Source organism: Pinus tabuliformis, chromosome 8, assembly GCF_031772625.1.
Source record: "Pinus tabuliformis cultivar Carrire ecotype Pingquan chromosome 8, CPIR1, whole genome shotgun sequence".
Classification (NCBI taxonomy): Eukaryota; Viridiplantae; Streptophyta; class Pinopsida; order Pinales; family Pinaceae; genus Pinus; species Pinus tabuliformis.
The window spans coordinates 1975067914-1975095087 of NC_142294.1; the positions used below are offsets into that span (position 1 = coordinate 1975067914).

Sequence of the window (27174 nt, forward strand, 5' to 3'; positions counted from 1 at the left end):
AATTCTTCAAATTCCTCGCTGCAAAATTCTCCACCATTATCTGTCCTCAGCACCTTTGTCTTCTTCTCTGTCTGATTTTCCACCAGAGCCTTTAATTCTTTAAACCTGTCAAAGACTTCAGATTTCTTCTTAAGAAAATATATCCATGTATTCCTTGAGAAGTCATCTATGAATGATACATAGTACATAGACTTACCCAGTGATGGAACCTTCACAGGTCCAAACACATCACTGTGCACAAGCTCTAATATATGTTTCGTCCTCTTACCACCAGAGGGGAAACTCACCCGATTCTGCTTCCCATATACACAATTTTCACAGAAATCAAAATCCAGAGAGCTATTATTCATACCTTCTACCATACCTTTACCATGAAGTATTCGAAGGCCCTTCTCTCCAATATGTCCAAGCCTTTGATGCCACAACATGGTCTTCTCTCCAGAGACCACTAGATTCTCTAATCCATTTTCAGGAACCATAAAACTATTGCACCCATCAACAACAGTGCTACCTTGCAGCTTGTACAGAGTTCCAATCCAAACTCCCCGCATTAATATCAGTGCTCCTCGAACCATCTTGCAGGTATCTTTCTCAAACACCGTCTTTACACCTGCATCATCCAACTTGCTTACAGAAATCAGATTTCTGGCCAATGCAGGGATATGTAGAACACCCGGAAGTGTTCTAACCCTTCCACCTTGCAACTTCAACTTTACTTTTCCCCGACCAATGATTCTAGCCTTCCTATCATCTCCTAAGAATACATCACCACCATCGTATTTCTCATACTCGCAGAACCACTCTCTATGGGGAGTGAAGTGAAAGGACGCACCTGAGTCAATCAACCATGCCTCATGATCTACATGTGTACTTGAAGAAGCCAAGTACACATCCCCACCTTCATCTGATGATCCGGATTTAAGCAGGAACGCAACAAATTACAGAGATAACCATAAATACAGAGATGCAATAACCATAAACACATAGATGCAGCGGAAATAATGATTCATTTCATTAATGGAAAATACTGAATACAACCAGAAATGGGAATAAACCAGCTAGGGCGATGGTAGCTATCTCTGAGAATAGATGTGCGGCTACATGCCTCTCAACTGTTCCGAACTGTCTTACAATGAGGCTCGAAGGCCTATTTATTGTTGAGAAACAATGGAAAACCCTTCACATACCGAAACCTAACCCTAGAAGATGAAACGCCAAATTGTGGGCCCCGTTTGGGTAAATTGGTACATCAATTTCCCGGGGTCGTAACTTTGGCATACGATCTCCGTTTGACGCGTACGATAGCTCGTTAGAAAGATCTATCCGAGTACTACCACTTTGGGGGGCAACATAGGGCTCGGTCGCCCCAGAATTCCAAAAAAACGTCGTTTAGGGCCTCAAAACGGCTCCGGAAGTTCAGGACCCGAAAAACTGCTAAAAATAGTAAACTGTGCTACAACTAAGGAAACTGAAAATGCTGAGAGAGACAGTTGTGGGGGTCCAAATGGGTTGGTGGGTGGCCACCAACATCCACCTGGATCATCTGAGGTGGTTTTCGCCTATGCAGAAGGAGCATCATCAGATCCCTTTCCTTTATCAGGAGCTTTAGATTTACAATCCCTTATGAAGTGCCCTTCCTTTCCGCATTTCCAGCACACCACCTTTGTAGGTTTTCCTGGAGATTTAGATCTCCCACTCGATGACTTATTTTTGTTTCTGTTCTGGGACCGTCCTCGTACAGGCAAGGCATCACCATTCTGGTTGTCCATATTTTTCTGTCTCATCTCCTCCGTCAGCAAGGCTGAGACTATTTCATCAAACTGCAAAGCAGTTGCATTGCTACCTATTGCAATAACCAGACTATCCCACGAATCTGGTAGAGAACACAACAGACTGATGCACTTGTCTTCATCTGAAATTTTAATATCAACAGATAATAACTGACTTACCATAGTATTAAACGCATTCAGATGCTCTGTCACCGAGTCTCCATCTTTCATCCTCAGGTTATACAGCTTTTTCCGCAGGAACAATTTATTCACCAGAGACTTAGATTGGTACAAAGTCCCTAACTTGACCCACAAAGCCTTTGCCGTAGCTTCCCCTGATACATTCAGCAATACTGAATCCGAGACACACAATCGTATTGTGCTCTTTGCCTTCCGATCCAACTTCTTCCATTCTTCATCGGTCACTCCCGATGGTTTAGTACCTGGATCTACCGCGATCCACTGATCTTTATCCACCAACAGATCCTCCATCTTGAGTTTCCACAACTCAAAATTCTGACCATTGAACTTCTCAATCTCTATCTTTCCACTGCTCGCCATCTTCTTTCACCACCGGAATCGATCTCGCAGATCTCCCACTGAACGGGGTCTACCACAGGCTCGAGCGAAACCCCTCAGCAACAAAGGCGTCCCCTTGAAGCCAAAACAGCTCTGATACCAAATGTAGGTTTTAACCCTGTACAGAAATTACCTGCATACGAATTCTTAAACAAAGAAAATAAACAATGCGAGAGCATAACCCATAAAACACATATGCACAGAGATTTTTCCCTGGATCCCAAAACCGGGACTACCAGCTTGATTTTTCATTATTTTCCTTTCATTGTTACAATACATATTTATACATGACGAAGCATCCAATACCATGGACCGAAAACCATCGCATCCAATACCATGGACCGAAAACCATCGCGTCCAAAAAACATGTGCGAAAATCATGCACAAAACCATAGGTGGGTCCGCCCAACCTAACATATGGTCCAAAACCAAAATTTTCCGGGGCACTGCCCCGGACCCCATAAAGTGGGGTTACGGGTGCCCTTCAAACCCCCTATTAACTACGTGGAAAGAATATAACACAACCCAACAGTAACTGACCCGTTTCTATACAGAAAACACATTTGTGTGGATTCAACCTAATTCGATAATGCCTACATCTCATAAAGATTGCTCGTAAATGAATGAGATAATCAGCTCTACGTAATGAATGAGCAGGTAAATCATCGAGATAGGGTTGCACAATGTGCTTGATGTCATGAAACGCGTAAGACATGGCTCTTTGAAAAGTTGCTCCGACGTTCTTCAACCCAAAAGGTAATTTGCAATAAGCAAACATCCCCCATGGACAAATGAAAGTCGTTTTTGGTTGATCAGCAAGTAGAATATTGATTTGATTGTAACTGGAAAAACTATCCATAAAGGAGAATATTTCACTGCCGGCACAATCATCAATGATTTGATCGATATAGGGAGTTGGATAATTGTCCTTTGGACAATCTCGATTAATATCCCTATAATCGATACATATTCTTATTGTTCCTTTCTTTTAATTAACAAGAACAATATTCGATACCCAATCTGTTAAGGTAATTGGATAAATGAAACCTACTTTAAGTAATTTCTCAACTTCTGCTTTAATAGCAGCAGCTTTTCGCGGGTGGATCTGACGCAAACATTGCCAGACGAGTTTAGCATCCGGGTAAGTTTTGATTTCATGAACAACAATTGCTGGGTAAATTCTTGGCATTTCTTCATATGACCAGGCAAACACGTCTCAAAATTCTTGAAATAGGGCCTTATATGTTTGAAATTCATCTTCCGTACAGGAGGCACCTATATGAATGTTTTCAACAATTCTAGGTTTAATCGAAATGTCAATAGGAACTGTTCGAGAAATATTTCCCAAATTTAACTTAGAATCAGGATTTTGCAATGGATTCTGAGGTTCCCTGACGTAATCAGTCGTAAAAATAGATGAAAAATAATTTTCAAAATGATCAATCTCAGGTAAAAACGAAGATCTATGATGAAGACCTTCCCATGGTAAATCATCGACAGACAAGATTTCACGGATCTGCTCATCAGTATGAACAAGTTCGGAAAAAGTTGTTGAATCTGAGTTTAATGTTGAAAGTGATTCTTCATGGACCACATTCATTAAGTCAATTTCGGTTGAAGAAGGGTCAGAAAATGACTGTACAGCCTAATACGCAATTTCATACGGACTCAAAGGCATAGCATTACCAAATGAATCTATCTTAGATTCGGAAGGTATGATCCAAGGATCATCATAAACAATAGTGTCTGATGAAATCATATGAATGGTTGTAGTAGAAGGCGATACGTTGGGAGGAGGAAAAGAGAAACTTCCTAGTAAATCAGAATCTTTAACTAGTCCTACTCCAACATCCTTGTAAGGGATAGTTGCTTTGCCAACATGCTAGATACTTTCAGAAGAGACTGGGTTGGATGAAAAGTAAGTTAGTTGGTCTGTAGTTATGATCTTTCCATTATGAGGAAACTTTATAAGCTGAAAGACCGATGAAACAACTATAGTCATAGCGTAAGACCAACTACGACCCAAGAGAAGGTTGTAATCTAAAGGGGCATCAAGCACTTCCACATCTAGATTAACAATTTTGCCTTTAACCCCTATAGGTAAATCCTGTAGAATGCCAAAAGGATGGAACCCACGGCCATCAAAAGCCTTTAGAATCATTGGGGATTGATTAAGTGTAGGAGAACCAAGTGATCTCCAACACTGGATCGACATAATACACGTTGAAGCTCCCTCATCAATTACAGTCCTATAGCAAGGTCTGTTTTTGACTAACACTAGAATCTAGAAAGCCATTTGATGAGGTAAGCGAGGTGTACTATTTTCTAAATCGAAAATTATAAGGTTCGAGTCCTGAATATCAACAGCTCTTATAGCCGACAATAGCAATTTACGCTGTGCTGGACATGATTGCAGCACCTCCAAAGCTGACATTGCTGAAGGTGAAATAGCTAAATCTTCAACAATGTTATAGTTTTGAGCAGCTCTCACATGTGGATTGAAAGCTGACTTTCGAAGTATACCCTTGTCGGGAAGTTTGATTACTAAGTCTGGGTTAGGTTTCTCGATCTGTAGTGGATTGGAACCGGGAGTTGAAGTTGATGGGTTCGAATTAGAAGATTCTGCTTCCTTACCACCAACAGGACTTTTACTTCCATAATCTTGCGATCGTGTCACAATCCTAACATGGGACATCATCATTATGGGTTCTTCTGAGGCATTTGAGGAAGAACCTATCATCTTACTGTCTTGACTAGGAAAAAGATCCTTCAAAATAACAGGTGTTTGAGAACCTTTGACGATTTTCGCCACCTCAGCGCGATGAGGGCAGTCTCTTGTAAAATGCTCTTCGTCACAAATGAGACAAGGATAACGAGGTTTATGTTTCTCATCAGTAGATTCCGTTTTTTCTAGTTTCTCTTTCGAATTTTTATCTGATTTATTTTTCTTCTTCCCCTTCTTTTTACCGCCGGATTTTGATTTGGCCGTAGATGACTCTACAACATGAATATCGGTAGAAATTTCCACGGAAGAGTCTCCTATCGGGGAATCTGGTAAAGTTATGATAGGAGAAGAATTCTTAGAAGATTTCTTCTTACTTTTGGTGTTAACTGAACCAATCATACTGTCAACGGCATGAGACCCTGAAGGAGCTGCAGTTATTTGATTTTGTTTAGGAATATCGGGGATTTTCTTGTGTAACGTACCCGATTGCGTATAAACAAGGTCAAGGTATTGAACTTGAGAAATTACTTGCTCTTCAGTAACGACTTCTTCCTTAGCTACATCCTCAGTGATTTTTGGTAATAATGATTTAACAAACCATTCTGCTAAGATTTGATCTGGAATAAAAACTTTCACTAAACGTCGTCGACGTCTCCATTCATGAATGTGATCTGAAATATAAGTGGACGTTGACTGTTTTAATGAAGTTAATAATTCCGTGCCATTGTCATATCGGACTGGCAATTGAAAATGAGTTAAGAATGAAGTAGCTAGCTTACTAAAATTATAAAAAGTGGCTCGCAGTAACTCAATGTACCACTTGGCTACAAGACCAATTAGAGTGCATTGAAAAAGCCGTAAACGAATTGAATCATCTGAAATGGAGTTAGATGCACACCAGAGGTGATAAGTCATCACATGGTTTGACGGATCCTCTCCTGATTTACCTTCAAATTTAGGAATATCATTGGGCAACTTATTTGGCATTGGCAACCAAAACGGAAGATAATTAATCGGATCATTCGTAAGGTGCGACAAATCAGGCAAGTCCAAAGTTACAATGAATGGTAACTGACGATTAGGGTCACGAAAAATCTGGGTCATAAGACTAGCCCCAGGAGGAGGATATCCAGGATAACTTGGAATTGGAATTGCATTTGGGATATTATATCCTCCCGGAAAGCCAGGATTAACCGGACCATACTGGGGTTGTTGAGGTTGGTGATAAGTATATCCAGGGTACGGTTGATACTTATAGACTGGGTTATGCATAGCAGGACCGAATTGGTACTGTCCCTGGTACGGTTGATAAGTAAATTGAGGTTGACTTGTGACAACCGTACTTGAACCAGGTTGTCCTACAGGCATCTGAACCGAAGTTTGAATTGTAGGTCCAGACTGAGGTAAAGATGCTTGAGGAGTTGATGCAGGGATAGTAGAAACCGGAGCTGCCGATACTCCAGAAGTAGGTGGGGTAGATTGAACAGATGTTGCAGCAGTTGCAGCAGCCATTTGAGGTGGAGTACGAGGTGTACTACGCCCAGGCTGAGAAACTACAACTGGTGCAGAAGTTTGAATAGTAGGCTGGATAGGTTGCTGGGTTGAACCAGAAACCAAGGGTTGTCCAGATTGAGATGACAACTGCAAATTCGGTTGCAAGATCTGTTGAGATTGAGATGGATCCCACACTATATTCATTTCGGGGTATGGACCCATAGAAGGTTGAGCATATTGAGGACCATAACCGGGTTGAGGGTAGGGTTGATAATTCAAAGGTACATTTCCAGCTCCTTGGACAAATGATTGACCTGAAGGTGGTTGGAAACCTTGGGTTGGGTACTGACCTTGAGGTTGATAACCTTGAGGCACGTACTGATACTGGGGTTGACCTTGAGGTACATATTGATACTGGAGTTGACCTTGAGGTACATACTGAGTCTGGGGTGACCCTGAGGAATGTACTGTCCTGAAGGTATGTACTGTCCTTGAGGTTGCCCCCCAGGCAGTAATTGGGTACCTTGAGGTTGCCCCCCAGGTGATAATTGAGGACCTTGAGGTTGCCCCCCAGGCGGTAACTGACTACCTTGAGGTTTCGGATTTGGAATAGTACCTGACATCATAAGAATGTCTTCTACACTCAACGGCTTAGTTCCGTTATTACTAGTTGATAACCCTTGTTCAAAAGGTTGAGGAGATGCTCCCGAAAAAGTACCAGTAAGTGACTGATACCCAGAGGGAATAGAAGGACCACCATATAAAAATGTTTCTGGAGATTGAGAAAACATGGATGACTGTCTCGACATATTCAAAGGAGGATAATAACCCCTAGGTGTTGGATGAAAAGGAATGCGAGGTGGTGAAAAACTTAGTCCCGGGTTTTCCAAAAAATTGGTCAATGAAATATACCAAGCGTCCCTCCTAGGTGGACTGTAAAAGATCGATTCACGCTCCCTAAGTTCTATAGCTGGTTGATTTTCAGGGATAGGTATACCTTCTTCCGGAGTAACAATTTCTTCAATAACAATAAGTCTAGAAGGAAGATTTTGGGTAATGACTCTTTCTACCCTGGGTGAACCAGGACCACTGGAAGTTGGAGAGGCAAATCCTGATGATGGAGTAGCAGCAGGTTCAATTTCAGGTTCAGAAATTTCAGGTTCCTCAGCTAACTCACTAGTAGAAGAAAAACTACCAGTAACTTCGGAAAATGAAACAGGTTCAATAATATACTCTGGTGCTTGAACTTGATAATCAGGATGCACAACTAAAGAAAACTCTCCTTATTCAGGTGACCCAACTCTACTGTCACTAGGAGTTACAAGGGCTCATAGCCCTTCAAGCTAGCTTGGTGAAAAATCCGGAGGTTGGCCCCGAAGTCTACGGGACTTCCTCGGTAATTCAGCCATGATTAAATATTTTAATTACTTCACACGCAAACAAAGAAAAATCTCAATGAAAACCACCTAAAGCCTCTAAAGAACCAAACAATTTTGAATCACACGCCTAAAGAATCTAGGAGGTCAAACCACACACAAACAGTAACTTTCCATACCGAAAACACTAGTTGGTGATGAAATCCAACGTCGCAGAATTCAATACAGAAATGGCGGTTGGAACAGTTACCCTGACAACCTGCTTAATGAATAGACTGGCACAAGTTTCTCTACTAAACCATCTCGAGTGAAGAGAACCCCCCAGAAAATCCAAGTGAGTCTAGTCGACGTCTGCTCCAGGTACAGTGGGATCTTCCCTCCACCGTCACCTTAGGAAAGAATCCTATAGAATATGGTCACTATGGTTACCAACGGAAACAAATATACCTGGGGGAATAGTCTGTGATCCAATACACACGCAAGGGCAGAGTAGCAAGCTCAATCCCCTTGAAGGCTCCTTGACATAATCCAAGGTTTACCAACAAGTGACCCCAGGCTCCTCGACAATGGTTAATCCGAGGTTTACCGTTTTTAATACATGTATATCTGCTATCGTTCCCAATGAGGAAGGATTGATTACCCCACTGGTTCGGATATGACCTCGTGCTTGACTCCTTTAAGAGGAGCTTCCCAGAGCATAGATGTAACAATTGGAATTTATCTCCTACCACAAGATACAGCTACTTGTTTGTTTTTACTATCTTGGAGAGTTAATTACTCCCTACTCCAAGATACTAGCCTAAGCTATGTTGGTGATAAAGAGCCCGAGAAATAAAAATATTGCTAGATTTTACTTTAAGCGTTATTTTTATGGTTGTTTCTTAAGTCAAAAGGTGTGGAGATGAAACTTTATGGTGTGAAGACTCGACTCCAAAACACTAAAAATGCACTTAAGATGATAAACAATCCTTTTTCTTCAATGAACTTCTAGCTAAAGAAAGAGTTGAGAATGCAAATGCTTGAAAAAACAGATCTTTCCTTAACAAACAAATAAAAAGAACTTTTTGTCTTTTTCAATAAACTCAAAAACGAGACTACTAATTATGCTCACAAAAAAATCATTTTTATTCAACAATCAAAAACTACAGAAAACAAACTTTTCAAAAGAGATTTTTTTTTTCTAGAACTCACTCAAAACTATTAAAAAATCTAATCTTGAGATCTATAAATTCTAAAAAACTAATTGAAGTAAAAGCTTACAAAATTTCCTTTCAAGGATGTTTTACTTAGTTATCAGCAAACTAAGGACTAACTTGTTCAGAATAACAAATTAATCAAAAAACAACCAGCTTTTGTTTTCTTTTTAAAATGAAATCCAAAACTTTCAAAACAAGTTCTTTCGAAGCTTCGCAAAGAGAAAAATGAGATGTATTCCTCACCAAAGGCAGATTTTACAAATCGGTCAGAATCATAAGAAGACCAACAAAAACTAGGGTGATCTGAGGTTTCTAAGGTTTCTAAGCTCTGAGTTACTACAAAGACCAAAAGAAAATCAAGCCAAGCACACAAAACTTCTAGAAATTCACCTAAAACCTAAATGCCAATGGAATTAACCTACGAAAAGTTTCTGACAAGACACGTGCAGATCTAGGTAGAGGCTAAAACACATAAACAATTCCTAAGCTGATTGAATGAAAAGATTTTAGGTTTTTCAAAATTTAGACAGGGTCCGCAGGCCCCCAGTACAACCAGGTGCGGTACCGCTCTGTGTGTAAAACAAAAGTGCGGGGATGTCCGCACTGTGTTGCAACCAGAGTATGCGGTCCTTTTCCAAAAGCGTGAAAAACAAAAAATAATTCAAGATCTAATGAACCTACCCAATCCCACACACATCAAGCAAAAACCAGAAACAAAGAAACAGTTTCTCAAGTCAAAGTAAAAGCAAAGGCAAAAACCAAAAATTCAAGTCCCCAGCGGAGTCGCCATTTTGTCGGGCGGATAAATCGTTCTTGCGGACAAGACCGATCTCCCTAGTATCTAATGATATCTAGCGACAAGCAAACCAAACAAATTCTATCTTTCTCTAAATATGCGATTTATAAATAAAAGCCAAGAGATGTTTCAGACCCTACCTCAAGTCCAATGCTAGTTTGTGGAAGCCACGCTCCGTTCGTCCAAATGAGCTCCTTTTTAAAGAATCTGCAAACACATATAGGCACACATCTAATAACACATGCATAACCAATATAATAAACCATATTTATCATGATGATCAAGGAATTCATGAAATAAACCATAGAAGACAATTTATTGAGAAAAATGAATCTTGTTGTATTAACTTTAAACAAAGAAGAACTTTACAACCTTGGTGCCTTGATGTTGTACAAGTTCCTCCCAGGGTCCAGCAAGAATCTCCTCTACTTTGACAAGTTTCACTCTCTTCCCAAAGAAGCCAAAAGGTATGTAATCTCTCCTCTCAAGCTCAAGTAGGAAGTCTAAATTCCAATAGCATTTACCCTCAAAAATGTTCAGCTTTCAACCTCCCTAGCAACCAGCCCAATGCCTCAATTTATAGTGCAGAGGAGGGAAGTTACCAGGTCCACCTTCAAAGAGATAGAGTCCTCCTTTAAAGGGATAAGCTCCTCTCGTCAAGGGGTTAGCTCCTTTAGTTATGGGATGCATGAACCACCTAGGAGCGAACCAACCACGTCAAGATTCCTTCTAGAAACGTCCAGAATTAACCCAAAGTGAGTTTTTAAGAATAAAATTGCGTCTTTTTGACTTTTACAGGGGTCCTCACCCACTCCTTTAGAGACAGAGTAGGCAGGTCCGCAGGTAACATGACCAAGGGGTGCAGAACTGCAGGTAATGGTAAGAGAAAGTGCGGAACTAGAGTTTTAGAGATTTTCAAAGACTTTCTCTCATTTTTAAGGCTTCACATGAAGAGCTGAGGTTTGAGACTTGCAAAGGAGGACAGTATGAGTGGTGATAGACTCACACTGACTACAGAAAGTCATGGTGACAATATTTTGTGTAACAGGGCCAGAAGTCACCTCTGCTAGAGCAGGAGAAAGAGATGGAAACAAAGGAAGAAGAGGGCGGCATAGTACCACAAACAACATCAACACAACTGAAGCGCTAGCACCTGAGTGAGCGTATGGGGCTGTGCAGGAAGGTAAAAGCATCTAAATTGTCTATCGACCCGATCACCCTTATTGAGGGGGATCTGCATGACATAAGAGAGACGGTGTGCAACGTCACCACAGAGGCCCTCCAGAACTTCACAGAGGAGCATCAGATTGTGTTGGGTTCCCTCTGAGCGTAGATTCAGGAGTTACAGATGCACACTCCTTAGATTGGTACGCTTTTGACCAGCCTCACAGTAGGGACAACTGCAGCCAAGCAAATGCTACGTGCTCGGACAACCAACATAATAGTGCTACTAGAAGGAGCACTGGTTACAAAAAATGAGGCCGACAGGCCTACTGTTAGTACACTAAAAGGGATAGGGGTCAACATGGTTACACTCCCACATGAGTAAATCTATGTTCTACAGGATGGGATTACTGCAAAACTGCGAGCTAGGGAGAGCCACACATTGCAGGTGTTGGGTGAGCAGAACATTAACATGGAGGAGTTGAGCTTGCAATGCGACGAGGTCGTGTCGCAGAACATGCAGATGGTACAAGCACTGGAAGAAGCCTACCAGATGGTCCCTGAGCTGGCCATCCCAGTAGAAGCACCAACAGAGGTGTGCAATCAAAGATTAGCAGCAGGGGTGCGCGAGGCGCGAGAAGAAATGGCCAAGGTTCAGCTAGAGCTGAACCTTTAGATAACAGAGCTGCGGTTGAAGGTGCAGCCATCCACCCCTCTAGAATTAAGAGAACAGCACGTGAACACTATTACATCAGGGATGTAGGAGACCAACAGTGTAAGGGACTGCACCAGAATGTTGGAAGAGTCATTCGAGGTCCTCACCAATCTGCAGGAGGACCCTAACATCCAGTGCTTAGAGACAGAGGCATGTGAGCTCCAACGGCAATATGACAGCGTCAAAAGGACCACGCATATGGTGGTCCTCACTCAGAGGCTCGCGCAAATGCAACAAGACAAAGTGCTGAAAGAGCAGGTGGACGCAACGTGACACAGAGAGGTAGTTTTGAAGCAACATGTTCAACCTTGGATCGACGAGGCCTTTTTCATTACAACAAAAATTGAAGGCAATCTCGCACAGATGCAGGGGACACAGGAACAGATGTACGGGAGTAGTTCCAACACCGCGGTCTCAGAACAACATGTACAAGAGATTAAACAGGTAGCCGCTTAGTGCACTGCCGACCTTGTAGCTATTCGAGCAGAGTTGGAGGTACACTGCGGAAAGATCTCCGCACGGATAGAGTGACTTGAGGGCGAGTCAGGATGTTTGTGTTAGGGGCCTGTTGGGTGTGGAATCCCCCCAAGGCATGTTTTGGGGCTTAAAGCCTAAGTTTTGACTAATTACATTGTAAAGACTCCGCGATTTGTGGGCGCGGAGCGCGAAGTCCTAATAGAGTCATAAGGTTGTCCACCCTTGGTTTTGTAATGTAATGTCAGTTTGAAAGATCTACCCATGGTCCGCGGACCATGGGATTGTATAAATTGAGCGAGGCTCTAAGAGAAGGAGACATCTAATAGAAGCATGATGAATCTAAGGAATTGATAAAGCATTGAGTCGAAGTGTAAGTCATGTCTTTGGATTGTAGAGTAGGAGAAGGCTCTACAGCTGAGTGCGCAGAGGCCTAGTAGTCCACAAGTGAGTGTGAAGACCCCTCCAGCTGAGTGTGCAAGGCAGGTCGAGTCTATAACTATTGGAAGAATTAATAAAAGAGAAGTTTTACCATATTTCTTTGTATCTTTTCTTGTTTCGTGTATTATTGGGTATGAGTTGCAAGTTTACCATTTATTTACCACGTGAACTCATATGAATGTGTTGAATAAGAAAATATACTATAAGGCATCTGTTTACATGAAGATAACTAATTGTTATAAGAAGATAAGTGAGATTTCAGGAGTGACTTAGGGAAATAGTACAGATCACTTCTCCAACAACGTGAAAGCCCCACAACCCCTGGTTAAGGTTGCACGTAGGCAAATATATCAGGGTGCGAAGGATAGGGAAGTGTGCGACGTAACCTGTGTGAAGGGACTCACAATTTGACCAAATCAACTCCTCAGACATCTCAAGGGTGTGGAAACCTGGTTCCAACACCCCCCCATACTACTTCGGGTGAGACCTCAATCTATGCTCTGCAGACTGTTGCTGAAAGGGCCAGTAGTACAGGGATTTGTTTGGCTAATTAACTCCAAACCTGGGTCATGCCCCAACAAGCCAACAAGATTCCTATTTTTTTATGGATGTTGTGAATTTATCTTAAAATAATGATATCTATGAAACATTTTGATTTGGTAATCATACATTGACTTTAGTTGATTTGATTAAATATGATGATGATATTATCATTTTTATCTTGTCATTTTATGTATATTGAAAATTATCAACATTATTTTGATGGATAATTATTATGTATGATGATATTATTATATTTGGATGGATGTTGTGAATTTACCTTAGAATAATGGTGTTCACGAAAGATTTTTATATGATAATTACACATTTGAATCTTAGTTGATTTGATTAAAGACGATGAGGATATTATTAGTATTATCTTGTTACTTTATATATGTGTTGAAAATTGTCAGTTCTTTTTGATGGAGAATCATTATGTATGATGATATTACTATTTTTGGATGTAATGTTGTGAATTTAACTTGGAATAATGATATATGTGATAAATGTTGATTTAGTAGTCATATTTGTATATTGAAAATTGTCAATGAGTTTTTGATGGATAATTGTTATATATGAGGATACTGCTACCTTTTTTATGAATGTCTCAATTACCCTTATATTTGTTTACAAATATTAAGTTGTCAATTTGAATTGTGATATCTTCTTAAATGTGTTATACATGAAAATACCTCCTCATAGGCTTGGAGGAGAATACTATGTTGTTGGTTGAAATACCCCTTTCTCCTAGACTATATAAGACTATAATACAAGTTATGTACCATGAATACCATGTTATCCTAGTCTATAACTTATCCCCTTCATTTAACTTTTGTTACCAAAATTCTCACTTAGCCACAGGAAAAAATCTCGAGTTAACTAGAATTTGAAACTCTTGTTCACTTTCGGAAACTAATATGGTGGAATGTGATCTCTTTATCTTTATATTTAGTTAAATTTTCCTAAAAAATAAAAGCATACAAAAGCAGAAAAAGAGCCATAAAGCACGGGGAAGCTTTTTCCTAAGCACAAAAGCATCTAAAAAGTGAAAAAGGCCATTTTTATATGACGAACATTATTCACCCAAAATATTTTGCCCAAATTGAACTAATGAGGAATTTTGGAAATATTCATAGCCTTCATTTTCCTATATATTGGAGGCTTGGCCATTGAGAAAAGGATGGGAATTCTTGTATTGTCACGCTGTTGAGAGCTATCTTGAGAGGGAGAGTTTTGGAGCTAGGAGTTGGGGGAGGTGCTGCTGCAACTGCATCTGATGGATGTAACTCTCCTCCAACTCCTTTATTAATCTAGATTTGTTGTTCTTTCTTCCATATCCTGTTATTCATTCTTTACTTCTTCTATTTAATTAATGAATGTATGGGATTTTGGTTTATATTTATTTATTCAGTAATATTTATATGTTTCTAATAGTTTCGATTATCAAGATATTATGTTGTGAAGGTTGATTCGTTCACTCTCTTATGTGTAGGACCAAGCTTTGGAGCTAACTAGGAGTGCTTCCTAGCTACACTAAAAAAATCCAACAAGACTTACATGCAAGACTCACAGGAATTCCTTCTCTTCTTCTTAATCACTACTCTACATCTTGATCTACTAATATTCTTGAGACTTAGAACAACATTTCTCTTACTTGGTTTGTCCTAGGTTTCTAGGATGAACTGAGAGGGTTTTGTGTTCATCTAACCGTGCATTAAATCCTATAGAAAAATGACATTTAGAATCTGTAATATATTTCACCATGTAATTGAAATTAGTAAAATGAACCCATAAAGGGGGTCATAAATGGAATAAAAGTAAAACTGTAAACGAGAAGCCAAAAGTGGATGTAACCATGGATGCAAAATTGGGAGTAAAATTGGATGTTAAACTAGCCATCAAAACAAAATGCAAACAATGACACAAAAATGGTTTTAAAGTAGAATTAAAATAGGGTGCAACACTAGACACAAAGAAGGAAAAAAATAGGGCATATAATAGGATACCAGACTGGGCGCAAACAAGGATGCAAAAACAGACACCAAAATAAGGATGCAAAGAATGGTGTAAAACTAGGCTACAAGATTGGGTGCAAAAAGTATGTAAGAAAAGACACAAAACAAGATGTGAAATGGCACTAAAAAAGGGTGAAACCAAGGATTCCAAAAATGATTCATAACTAGATGAAAATTAAAACTAAAATCTAGGTGCAAAATGAGATGCAAATGTAGACACAAAATATGGCAGAAAAAAAAGATGCAAATTTGGATGCCAAAAAGGATGAAAAATTAGACACGAAAAAGGATGCAAAATTGGACATAAAAAATGGTGCGAAATTGGACACAAAGTAGAAAAAATGGTGCAAAAATGGGCATAAAAATGGCTCAAATTTGGATGCAAATTGAGATACGACATTGGATGCCAAATGAGGCGCAACAAATGATTCAAAACTTGGTGCAAAAATAAATGCAAAAGTAGACGAAACAATGGTTCAAAATTGAATGTAACATTAGACACAAAAGGGGATGCAAAGGTGGACACAACACATGGTTCAACATAGGAAGCAAATTTAGATGCTCAAAAAGATGCAAAAGTGGATGCAAGAAATGGTGTTAAAAATAATGCTAAATTGGATGCAACAAATGATGCAAAATTAGATGGAAAATATGATGCAAAATAGGATGTAAAAAAGGGACACAAATAAAACACAAAAGTGGGTGCAAAAAATGGTGCAAAAATAGATGAACAATTTGGCACTAAATCAGGTTCAACATATGGTGCAAAGTTGGATGCAAAAAAAGGCATGAATATTGATGCAAAAATAGATGTAAAAATAAGTACAAAATTAGAAGCAAAAAATGGCATAAGACTAGATGCAAAAATTGGCACAAACTGGATGCAAGAAAAACACTAAATCAGATGCAAAAGATGGTATAAAACTTGATGCAAATTACGACACAAAACTAGAAGCAAAAAATGGCACAAAATAGAAAGAAAAAAATGATGCAAAAATAGATGCAAAAAATGGCACAAAACTAGAAGCAAAACGTGTTGTAAAACCAAATGCAAATCTTGGTGCAAAATATAATGCAAAAAAGAATGCAAAATTTGGCGCAAAAAATGACACTTTAAAAATTGTACAATAGAGCCAGATTTAGCGCCAGGCTTCTCATCCCAATTGAGAAAAAAAATGCACTAAAATCTGGTGCTAAATCTAGCAAAAATTGCTTGTTTTGTTGTAGTGACAGCTTTGGAATAAGAAAGATAAAACTACGAGAGAGGGGAGAAACTAGAAGTGGGAAAAGGCAATAAACGATTGTAAATCTAACCCTAACCTAAGACTAAAGCCATGAACCTAGGATGTGAACATTAGAGCGATTACGTGAGATGACCACCCCGCAGATATCCTCAATGACCCAAAAGAAGTCAATTGCCTCAATTTCCTTCCTTCTAACCACTTTTTGGTTCTTCTCACTTTGCCAAGCAAAGGAAGCCTGCTTCTGGGAGTGCTTCTAGCCCAAGAAATAAAATTATCTAAGAAAAGTATGAAGTTCTAGATGACAAAGAAGCCTTCTGTCTTGAACCAACAATGAAAATTTATGTGAATAATCCCAATTAACTAGAAGATTAGGGGATTTTTTACTGAATTTCTCCAGAAAGTCTCGATTTTCTTGTCAGAACTCTTGTCATTGCTATGAATTTAGTCTAGACAAGCACAATATCTCTGAAATGACAAGCCCAAGTTGGGTCACCCACCTCCTTGAACCACAAATCTATTAGGTAGATCCAAGGATAATACTCTTTGTGTGCATGGGGAAGTATGAGATTCCCAAGCCAAGTGTATACAAGCATCAACCTCTATTTCCCATGTCCATCACATCCCATTAATGTATCATGATTAATCATAAAGTCAACCAGGTGGGGAAGTAACATATAAATATCAAATATAATGATAATATTATATTATTAGATCATATTTTTGAAAAAGGATTTGAAAGAAATTGAAGAAAATTTTTGCTTATTTTAAAAATGTCATTTATATAATGATATCATATGTGTTTCTAATAATATCCACAATTATAATTTGATTAATGAAATTTTAAATCAAAATAATTAAATTAAGGTAGGAGATTTATTATGAATTTAATCATATATTGAAATGATTAGCTAAATAATTGATTTTAAAATTTTATTTTCTTAATGTATTTAATTAATCACACTCTTGGATTTTTTAAAGATGAAATAGTTTTAAAAAATATTAATAAAACATCATCATCATATAGTTTCAAATGTTCTTGTATGGATTAAATATTTGGTTGTATAGGAGATCTTTAGCGGTTGGTTTCTTCTGCGGCTGTGTTTCTTCTACGTCTGCGGCTGCGGCTGCGTTTCAGATGTTCTTCGGCTGCAGGTAGATGTTCTTCGGCTGCGGTGGTATACAGTCTGCTGCGGCTGCGTTAGTTCTTCCGAAGTTGCGTTTCACATTATACACCATACAGTGTCACAGAGTTAATTTTTTTTTTACGGCTTCTGCGGCTATGTTTCTTCTGCAACTCTGTTAGTTCTTCCGGTATTAGGTAGGTTTTTTGCAGCTGCGTTAGTTCTTCTGTCTAAGGCTGCGGGTTCTTCCGTCTGTGCTGCGGTTGGGTTTTTTCTGTCTCTGCATGAGCAGATCTGCGGCTCCAGATCTGCTTCTATGTGGTGCTCTTCTTAAGCGTTATTTTTTGGGCACTCTCCATAATGATCACCAATCTCAAATCTGCGAAAATAGATCTGTGAGCAAGTCCTCCTTTATGTGGGCATCTCCGGATCGAGTGGTTCATGAAGCGGTGATTTATTTTTATCTGGAGCAGGATTTGATTCAGGATTTTTCCTACTAGGGTTTCTTGCAGATTAAAAGACTTACTGAGACTCTGCTGCTAGGTTCTAGATCTAATATTCTACGGCTAGATCTAGATCTAGATCTAATCTTCTTTGCCGCTGGGTTCTAGATCTAATCTTCTGCGACTAGATCTAGATCTAATCTTCTAAATATGGCTCCTAACTTCGTGAAAATAGTTGCTGGCTCAGTTCCGTCCACTTCTGGAGGGCAAGCTCCTGCCCATATTGTAAGTGAAGCCCCAGCTCCCACTGTCCAGGTGGTTCAGGCCTAACTCGATGAGGCTTTAAAGTTTTCCGAAAGTACCCTAATCTACTGGTTCAATGGCTTTTGGCCGCGGTTGACAGCTCTCCACAATTGGATCTCGGAGGTATGGAAGCCTGTCATTTCTGATGAAATTAATATCTACCCCTGTGCTAGGGGTTTCTTTATAGTAGATTTTGAAAATCCTGAAAGCAGACAATGTATTCTAGATTCCGGCCCTTGGTTTTGGGAAAACTCAGGCTTATTCATGAAGCCATGGAACCCATCATTCGATCCCTCAACATTAGTCATAACCTCAGCACCAGTTTGGGTGAGATTGCCAAGCTTACCCTTGCATCTCTGGAATCTCTCCTCGCTAAAAGCCATTGGAAATGCTATTGGGAAATTTTACTGCAGGTGCCTAGAAACAGAGGAATATGCCAGAACCACCTATGCACGCATCTGTGTGGAAATGGACTTCAGCACCGGATTCCCGGCTGAAATAACCTAACAAGTAAAGACTGTGTGGAACTAAAAACTCGATTATGAAAGTGTCCTCTTCAGATGTTGATTCTGCTTTGAGACGGACCATCTAGCCAAAAATTGCCCAAAAGCCTCCCAGAAAAATTCTGCTAGAAAAAACCACCACAGATCTACATGGTGGGAAGGAGCACAAAAAGAACACTACACTGTCATCAAAGAAGAATACTCTAGAGAAAACTCTGAATCACAAGAAAGAAACAACTCTCAAGACAAGCAGGGAGAAAGCCCCGCCCAGCAACAAAAAAGTGAACTTGACAACCCCTCAAGCATCAACAATTATGAGGATTCGAATACCGCACAAACTAAATCTTCATTTAACAGTGAAGCAGATCTCCTAGACCAAACTTCTTCTCCGTCTATCTTCAAGAGGACGATCACAATAGATCGTGAAGCTAACACACCAATGTCTCAAGAACCATAAGAGATGAAGGAGATGCAAGATACAGGAAGTTGGAAGACCGTAGAGAAAAAAAAGAAAGCTATAGCATCAATCTCGCCAAGAAAGACGAGGAGCCAAACAATTAAAAACTAAGAAAATTATAGGTCCGATAGACCAATTTGGTCTCAGTGGACGTTAACCATCATCATCATCAACTAAAGATACATTATAAAGTGTTATATAATCTCAAATATACATTTATCATACACCTTATATTTTAGGGGTGAAATAATGATTTTTGAATGTGACTTGAAGTTGTTTGTGATTATGGTTGTACTATATATGTGGACAAGTGACACTCATGCCACTAGGTCTTAACCATAAATCCCATACTTTGTCATGATACACTTTATTAGAATATGGCAAGATAATTACCAAAAATAAAAATAAAAGGGGAGGGGAATTCAAACAATAAAATGACACTTAAAGATAGTTTCCTTAAACCATTTTTCTTTCTTTCTTTTTGATAGATTAAAAGGTGGAATTACCAATGGATTTCAAACCGGTGATCACTATCCATTCAAAACACTTTAAGTCATTTTTTAAAACAAAAATTATAATATTAATATAAACTCATTTAAATTTTAAATTTATAAATATAAAATTTAATATTTTCAAATAAATTATATATATATATAGAATATTAATTACTAATTTTTCTCTAAATTTTAAGTATTTAAGTAAAACTCATTTTATTATATAAACTTTATGTAAATCACAATGTTATTGTAATATAAATTACTACTATGTAATTTAAACACTTTACATAAAACCCATATTATTATTTTATAAACTTTACTTAAATAACATGTTATTATTATATAAATTACTACTATTTAATTTGTTAAAAAAAATTGAAAATTTCTTTTTTTTTTGAATTTAGGCTTTTGCGATTCATGCTTGAATTGAGAAATTTTCGGGACTAATCACACACGAGAAGTTTTGTCTTTCGAACCAACCAAAATAATTCATCGCAAAAACAAAATACAAAATCACATCATAACATCAACCAATATAATTCATTTATAAATTTCATTTCTTTATAAATTTATTGAATTAAATAATTTTTATTTATATCATTTTCCTTAATCTCTTGGAAATAAAAGTACCGGTACCCCGATCCATTAGGAACTACCCAAAACATACCCTTAGCCGTTAGGAACTACAATGTCTTGAGCAAATTACCTTTAAAAGAAGAGAGGAGGAAGAGTGTTATGCCCGTTGGAATTTCCAATCCAAAGTCACTCCATCTAAGTTAAATCTCTATACTTGATCTCGTTCAGTCACTTGTCGTTCCTTTTTCTTAGCACAGGTTGGCTCCATGCCATGAACAAAGCTGCTCTTGAATTTATATTATAGATTCCTCGGTGTCTCTCTGCAAAAATTGTCATTGCCAAAATGTATAGAATTTGGAGTTTGGGGCTCGAATGGATATGATGTTATGAAAGAATCAAATGATCGGCCTGCCTGCTAAGCTGTTAAACATCTAGGCTGGCCTGCCTAGTACATTTTGATGTGTAACTACTTTGAAACTGAGATCATTAAACAACCATCTGATTTTCGTTTTGGAAAGTAGGGTGTACTCAGTCTGATACTACGGGAGCCAAGTCTGTCTTGGGAATAACTCGGGGATCAGTAAGCCAAGCATAAGCGTGTTCTTGTTGTATTCAATCTGCCAAAACAATCGGCATTAGCAAATTCCAGCACTCCTAAATTAAAATTTTGTCAGGGTAACCCATAATTCGATCTGGTAGATGCCCTTTGGAATACGAAATATAGACTGTTAATTTTGTGATTTTGTTTTTGGTACTTCTGGGTGAAGGAACAAGACCGCTGCGAGATGGAGAACAGGTGCATTGTTACCAATCCAGCAGTGGCAGCAAAAGGTAAGTGGGTTTCTTGAAAACTTGCATTGTTTACAAGTGCTTAGACTAAATAAGCTTTCTTCTTCTTCTTTTCTAAGATGTGTGCGTGGAAAATGGCAGGCCCTGCAATGGCGGCACCCAATCAAAAAGCGCTGCAAGCCAACAACAAAAATAGGAAAGCCTTAGGGGACATTGGCAATCTGGTGGGAGCTCGGAACGCCAAGTGCAATATCAACAAAGATGTCGTGATGGAGTATGTTGTTTGATGTCATTTATTATCCTTTACATGTATAAATTGAATCAATATGCTGCTGTGTTTCTGCTTCTTTCCATTTTGTTATTCTATTTGGTAGCTTCTGCTTCTAATGTCATGTACTCCACTATTGGATTAACTACTGTTTCAGGAGGTCTAGAGTAAACTTGGTTGTCAATGCCAACAAGGGAGCCAATCCCAGCACTCAGGTAAGTTTAATCAGAGTCAATTAAGCAAGCTGAAAGATTGATTTCTTGTAGAACTCTTAAACGGGGTCTACGGTTTTCAAAGGACAATCTCCCAGGGAATTGAACTACCAACCGGGCAAAACCTCTGTATTCAGCCACCTGCTTTATCGATCTTCCTGCCTAGTATTCTGTTTTTCTGGGCATGTTTAATTTGTTGCTCTTTGTTTTCATTCCACAGCCCTCATTCTGTTCTCTATTTTCTGTGAGCCCAAGTATGGAATCTCACTCTTTAGTTTCCCGATTTTGACTCCAGCAATTCCAGCCACATGATATTGTCGTTAAGGCAGGAGCGAAAGCAGAGGCAAAGGTAATCCGGGGAAACAAACAGAGGCGTATTATCAGAAGGAAGGTTCAGAATGACACTGCTACGCAAAAGGACACTGTCGTTTCTGTCGGTCATAGCATAGACTCAAGTGCACAAGGTGGGGGATTACAAGCACCTAGCCAACTCAAAGCAACAAAACCTATAGCACAGTCACAGACTACAGTGCTAACAGCTCGAAGTGAGGTATGTCTTATTGATTAAGTTTATTAGTTCTCTGATTCTTTTCTTGTTTTGAATTAACTACTGGCCCAAATCCAAATATACACAAGCCAAAGGTACCCACATCCACACCCAATTACTAAGGGGTTTTATAGCTGTAAGATAGCTTTGTGTTTATTTATGATGTAGGTTGGATAATAATGATTAATAATCTTGATGGGGGTATTTCAGGACGTGCAAGAGGTTCTCCCTAGCATTGATGATGGAGACCTTGAAAACCAATTGGAAGTTGTGGAATATGTTGAAGACATATACAAGTTCTATCGGAAGATTGAGGTATGTTTCTCTATCAATGATTGAAGATTTGTGTGAATGTGAAGGTAAATTTTTTATTTTCATTTAGTAATCATTGGCAGCCCCGTATGTCCAGAACACGAGTTGTGTGCCTCCAGATTATATGAAAAGGCAGGATGAAATCAACGAGACAATGAGGGCAATCCTGATTAGTTGGTTGATAGAGGTACAGATTAGTTCCATTCTAATTTTGTTTGCTGCCAATCTTAGATCTAAAAGAGCTTTATGTGGGCAATTTCTTAGGCTTTACTCTGAAATATTAAATTTTGCAGGTGCATCTGAAATGTGAACTAATGCCAGAAACATTGTATCTCACTGTATACATTATGGATAGATACCTTTCTATTCAGATTGTTAGAAAGTGGGAATTACAATTAGTGGGTATCACTGCGATGCTTATGGCTTGCAAATATCAAGATACCCGTGCTCCTCAGGTAGGATGACTTACTGACATCCATAAGCATTAGTGTAAGGAAACCTTTTGTCTATATCTAATTGATAGAATACCTGGTTGGCTCTTGAATATTGACATAATAAGAATCAATTCATATTTGGCTACAGGTCAATGAATTGATCCGCATCTCAGGATACCAATACACATCCAAAATGATAGTGGCCATGGTAATTATCTTTAACTGATGTCTTTCTGTTTTATTAAATTACAATAGATTTCAAAGATTCAGTGTGACTGATACTTTGATAATAATACTTGGCAGGAGCATACAATATTAAATCGACTGAATTTCAATCTTTCCGTTCCCACTCCATATGTATTCCTTGTCAGGTTTCTGAAGGCAGCTGGTCCTGACAAAGTGGTAAAGTGATGAACTCCAATGTTTCTTTTGTATTGTCAGAATAACCTTCTGATGTATTGATCAAATTGACTTTCAAAATGCCCCTGGAGAATTGAGATTGTGGTTTAAATATCTTTTCTTCATTGTATTTCCTAATAATCCTCTACTGCTAAGAAATAAAATTTATTATAACAATGGTTCAGATGGAAAATCTAGCATTCTACTTGGTTGAGCTGTGTTTGCTTCATTACAAAATGATCAAATACAGTCCATCAATGCTTGCTGCTGCTGCTGTCTACACTGCTCAATGCACTTTGAAGAAGGATCCATGTTGGAGTAAAACACTTGTTCTTCACACAGGCTACTCTAAAGAAGATCTCAAGTAAGTCTTCTAGTTCTCAAGGCACCATGCTTCTAATGCGTTTATCCTTCTAAAGGATGCTATTTCCTAAATAACATAGGCATTTTCATGAATTACGCAATCTGTAGATTATATAGCCAAAACATAGTGGACCACCTACAACACTAATTTAGTCACCTGTCTGAAATTGTATCTAATTCTAGATATGGGAAAGATGAACGAATGTGCACATCAAAATGTCTGTGGTGTGTGCACATTTAGTTAACTCTGTACCTTGTTAAGGAATAACATTTGATTTACATGTTCCAGGGAATGTGCACACTTCATGGTTGACTTCCACTTAAGTGCAGGAGGAAATGAACTGAGAGTTGTTCATGAGAAGTATTCAGATCAAATTTTTGGCTATGTTGCTTTTTTAAGCCCTGCCAACTTACCTGATGATGACAGTTGCACCACCAGCAATTACGCTGCCATTTGTATCAGTGATAACATAGACTCAAGTGCACAAGAAGGGGGAAGGAAACACACTGCACCATCATTGACTGCAATGCTAACAGCTCAAAGTGAGGTCTGTGTCACTCTCTTATACTTTTCTTGTTTGGTAATTGGTACTGGTTCAACAAATATACACAAACCAAAGAGTATCCATGTCCACTCCAAATTACTAGCAAGTTTTATAGCCTTAAGATAGCTTTGTGTTTAATCATGTTGTAAGTTGGATGAAAATGATTAGTTATCTTGATAGCCTCAAGTTAGTGTTGTGTTTATTTATGATGTAAGTTGGCTGAAAATGATTAATAATCTTGATAAGGGTATTTCAGGATGCATTCAGGGATTCCCATCAGGTTCTTCCTAGCATTGATGATGGAAACATTGAAAACCAATTGGCGGTTGTTGAATACGTTGAAGATATATACAAATTCTACAGGACAATTGAGGTATGTTTCTTTGTCAATGATTGCAGTTTCTTGTGAGTGTGAAGGCAAAATTTTATTTTCCTTAACTAAAATTTGGTATTCATGTATGCCCAGATGAGTTGCGTACCTCCAGATTATATGAGAAATCAGGTTAAAATCAACGCAAAGATGAGGGCAATCGTGATTGATTGGTTGATGGAGGTACAACTTTGTTCATATGCTAGTTCCATTTTCTGTCAAATTTAGATGTAAAAGAGGTTTATATGGAGTCTGGACTATCTCTTAGGTCTGACGTCAAAATTTTAAATTTTCAGGTGCATCTGAAATTTGAGCTAATGCCAGAGACGTTGTATCTCACTGTGAACATCATTGATAGATACCTTTCTGTTCAGAGTGTTGCAAGGAGGAATTTACCATTAGTGGGTATCGCTGCATTGTTTATAGCTAGCAAATATGAAGAAGTCTGGCCTCCAGAGGTAGGATGGCTTAGTGGCATCTGTAAAGTAAGGATGGGTGTAAGGAAACCTTTAATGTATATATCTAATTTATAGAAGACGTTGTTCGCTGCTGAAAAGTACATACACTACTGCAATCTCTACTTGTAGTGAAGATTACCCTTTATTTTGAAATCAGCGCAATAAATATATCTTAATGGGTAACAGAATATTGATAAGAGCTGGTTCATACTTGGCTTCAGGTCAATGACTTCATCTGCGTCTTCCCAAAAGAATGCATGCCAGAACAGATAGTGGCCATGGTAATTAGCTCTAACTGATAATTCTTTGTCATTGGATTGCAACATAGTCTCCAAAGATTTAGTTTGACTGATCGATTGATAATAAATCTTCGCAGGAGTCTGCAATATTAAAACAATTGAAGTTCAAGCTTACAATTCCCACTCAATATGTATTCCTCCTCAGGTTTCTGAAGGCAGCTGGTCCCGACAAAGTGGTAAAGATCTGAATCACACTTCTTTTATATTGTCGAAATAATCCTCTGTGGCATTGATCAAATCTGCTTTCAAAAATGCCTCAGAAAATCTAGCATTCTTCTTGGTTTAAATTACTTTTCTTCATTGTAGTCCTAATAATACTCTGCTGTACTGACAAGTCATAAAATCTATTATCAAAATGCTTCAGATGGAAAATCTGGCATTCTTCTTGGTTGAACTGTGTTTGCTTCAGTACATAATGATTAAGTACAGTCCATCAATGATTGCTGCTGCTGCTGTCTATACTGCTCGATGCACTTTGAGGAAGGATCCATGTTGGAATAAAACACTTACCCTTCATACAGGCTACTCTGAATCGGACCTCAAGTAAGACTTCTCATTTTTAAGGCATCATGCTTTTAGTGATTTTATCCTTCTAAAGAATTCCTACTCCTGGACATTTTTTATTTCTTCATCAATTACAGGCAGGCATTGTTGATCAGCTATGGCCAGAACATTGTGTCTTGGTCAACTATAAGTTGGAACTCAGCTACTGACATCCTGTCTGAATTGTATCTAATACTGACTGTCTGGAGGTGTGTGAACATTTTGTTAACTCTGTACATTGAGGTAATGACATTTATGTGCATTGTTCCAGGGAATGTGCGCATTTCATGGTTGACTTTCACCTAAATGCGGGAGTAAATAAGCTGAGAGCTGTTCATGAGAAGTATTCAGATCCAGTTTTTGGCTATGTTGCTTTTTTAATCCCTGCCAAATTACCTGTAAAAGACAGTTGCAACCCCAACAACTGATCAACATGCATGCCAAGTTACCTGTTGAAGACAGTTGCAGCCCCAACAACTGATCAACATGCATACCAGAATTACTTCAGGACCCTAATTAAAGGTTGCGCATTCTTCAAGTTGGGTGGAAACCTGGTATTGATGGTGCTGTTCATGTAAATAGCTCTTGACAAAATATATGTCAACTTCTAGTTGAGTTTTTTCATACCTTGAAAAATCTCATTAATACTGAACAGTTATTCTTCACTCGCAGGATAAATACTAGATCTTTTGAATTGCCCCACTCTGAAGTGACATAAACGGGCAACATCCTTAGATTTAGAGTTAGCATTACGGCTTTCTTTTGTTTATCATGTGAATTTGGATTTTCCCAATATAATTCACCATGTGACATTATTTGTTTGTTCATGGGCTTTGAGTATGTCTTAATACTCATAGCATCTCTGTATAAAAGTACACAAGCAAATAGACCAGCAGTTTAAATGTAAATTTGCCACAGTAAAGTTAAATGGAATTAGGTCGCTGCCTCAACCTTTTCTAACCAATGTGAATTTCAAGGACCAAGAAGCATGAATGAAATTTGGATGCAATTTTTTCTGCAGTTTAACTTGGAACAAGATCCCGGGAAAGGCCCCTACCCTCCTGTAGATTACTCTTCATGATAAGGTTGGCCTCAGGGCATTATGCTATGACAGCCACTGCTAAATTACTTGTGAACCAATACATTTTGAATAATAATGATGATTTTTTTTAATTATATATATATATATATATATATATATATATAA

General features: G+C 38.5%; 1 protein-coding gene across 1 annotated transcript in view; it reads left to right on the forward strand.

Moving 5' to 3' along the window:
* The window catches only part of LOC149244362 (uncharacterized), a 59878-nt gene extending 32971 nt beyond the window's left edge, over window positions 1-26907 (forward strand). Inside the window, exons 5-23 of the mRNA XM_089371518.1 lie at window positions 11500-11694; window positions 21196-21259; window positions 21359-21491; window positions 21643-21700; window positions 21993-22247; window positions 22455-22559; window positions 22654-22743; window positions 22850-23011; window positions 23139-23198; window positions 23294-23392; window positions 23575-23753; window positions 24042-24300; window positions 24554-24670; window positions 24764-24850; window positions 24964-25125; window positions 25347-25406; window positions 25502-25600; window positions 25789-25967; window positions 26239-26907. Coding sequence (XP_089227644.1) covers window positions 11500-11694; window positions 21196-21259; window positions 21359-21491; window positions 21643-21700; window positions 21993-22247; window positions 22455-22559; window positions 22654-22743; window positions 22850-23011; window positions 23139-23198; window positions 23294-23392; window positions 23575-23753; window positions 24042-24300; window positions 24554-24670; window positions 24764-24850; window positions 24964-25125; window positions 25347-25406; window positions 25502-25600; window positions 25789-25967; window positions 26239-26395 — 2520 coding nt within the window. The 3' untranslated portion in view covers window positions 26396-26907. The remainder of the gene's footprint in view (window positions 1-11499; window positions 11695-21195; window positions 21260-21358; window positions 21492-21642; window positions 21701-21992; window positions 22248-22454; window positions 22560-22653; window positions 22744-22849; window positions 23012-23138; window positions 23199-23293; window positions 23393-23574; window positions 23754-24041; window positions 24301-24553; window positions 24671-24763; window positions 24851-24963; window positions 25126-25346; window positions 25407-25501; window positions 25601-25788; window positions 25968-26238) is intronic.
* The last annotated feature ends 267 nt before the right edge of the window (window positions 26908-27174 follow it).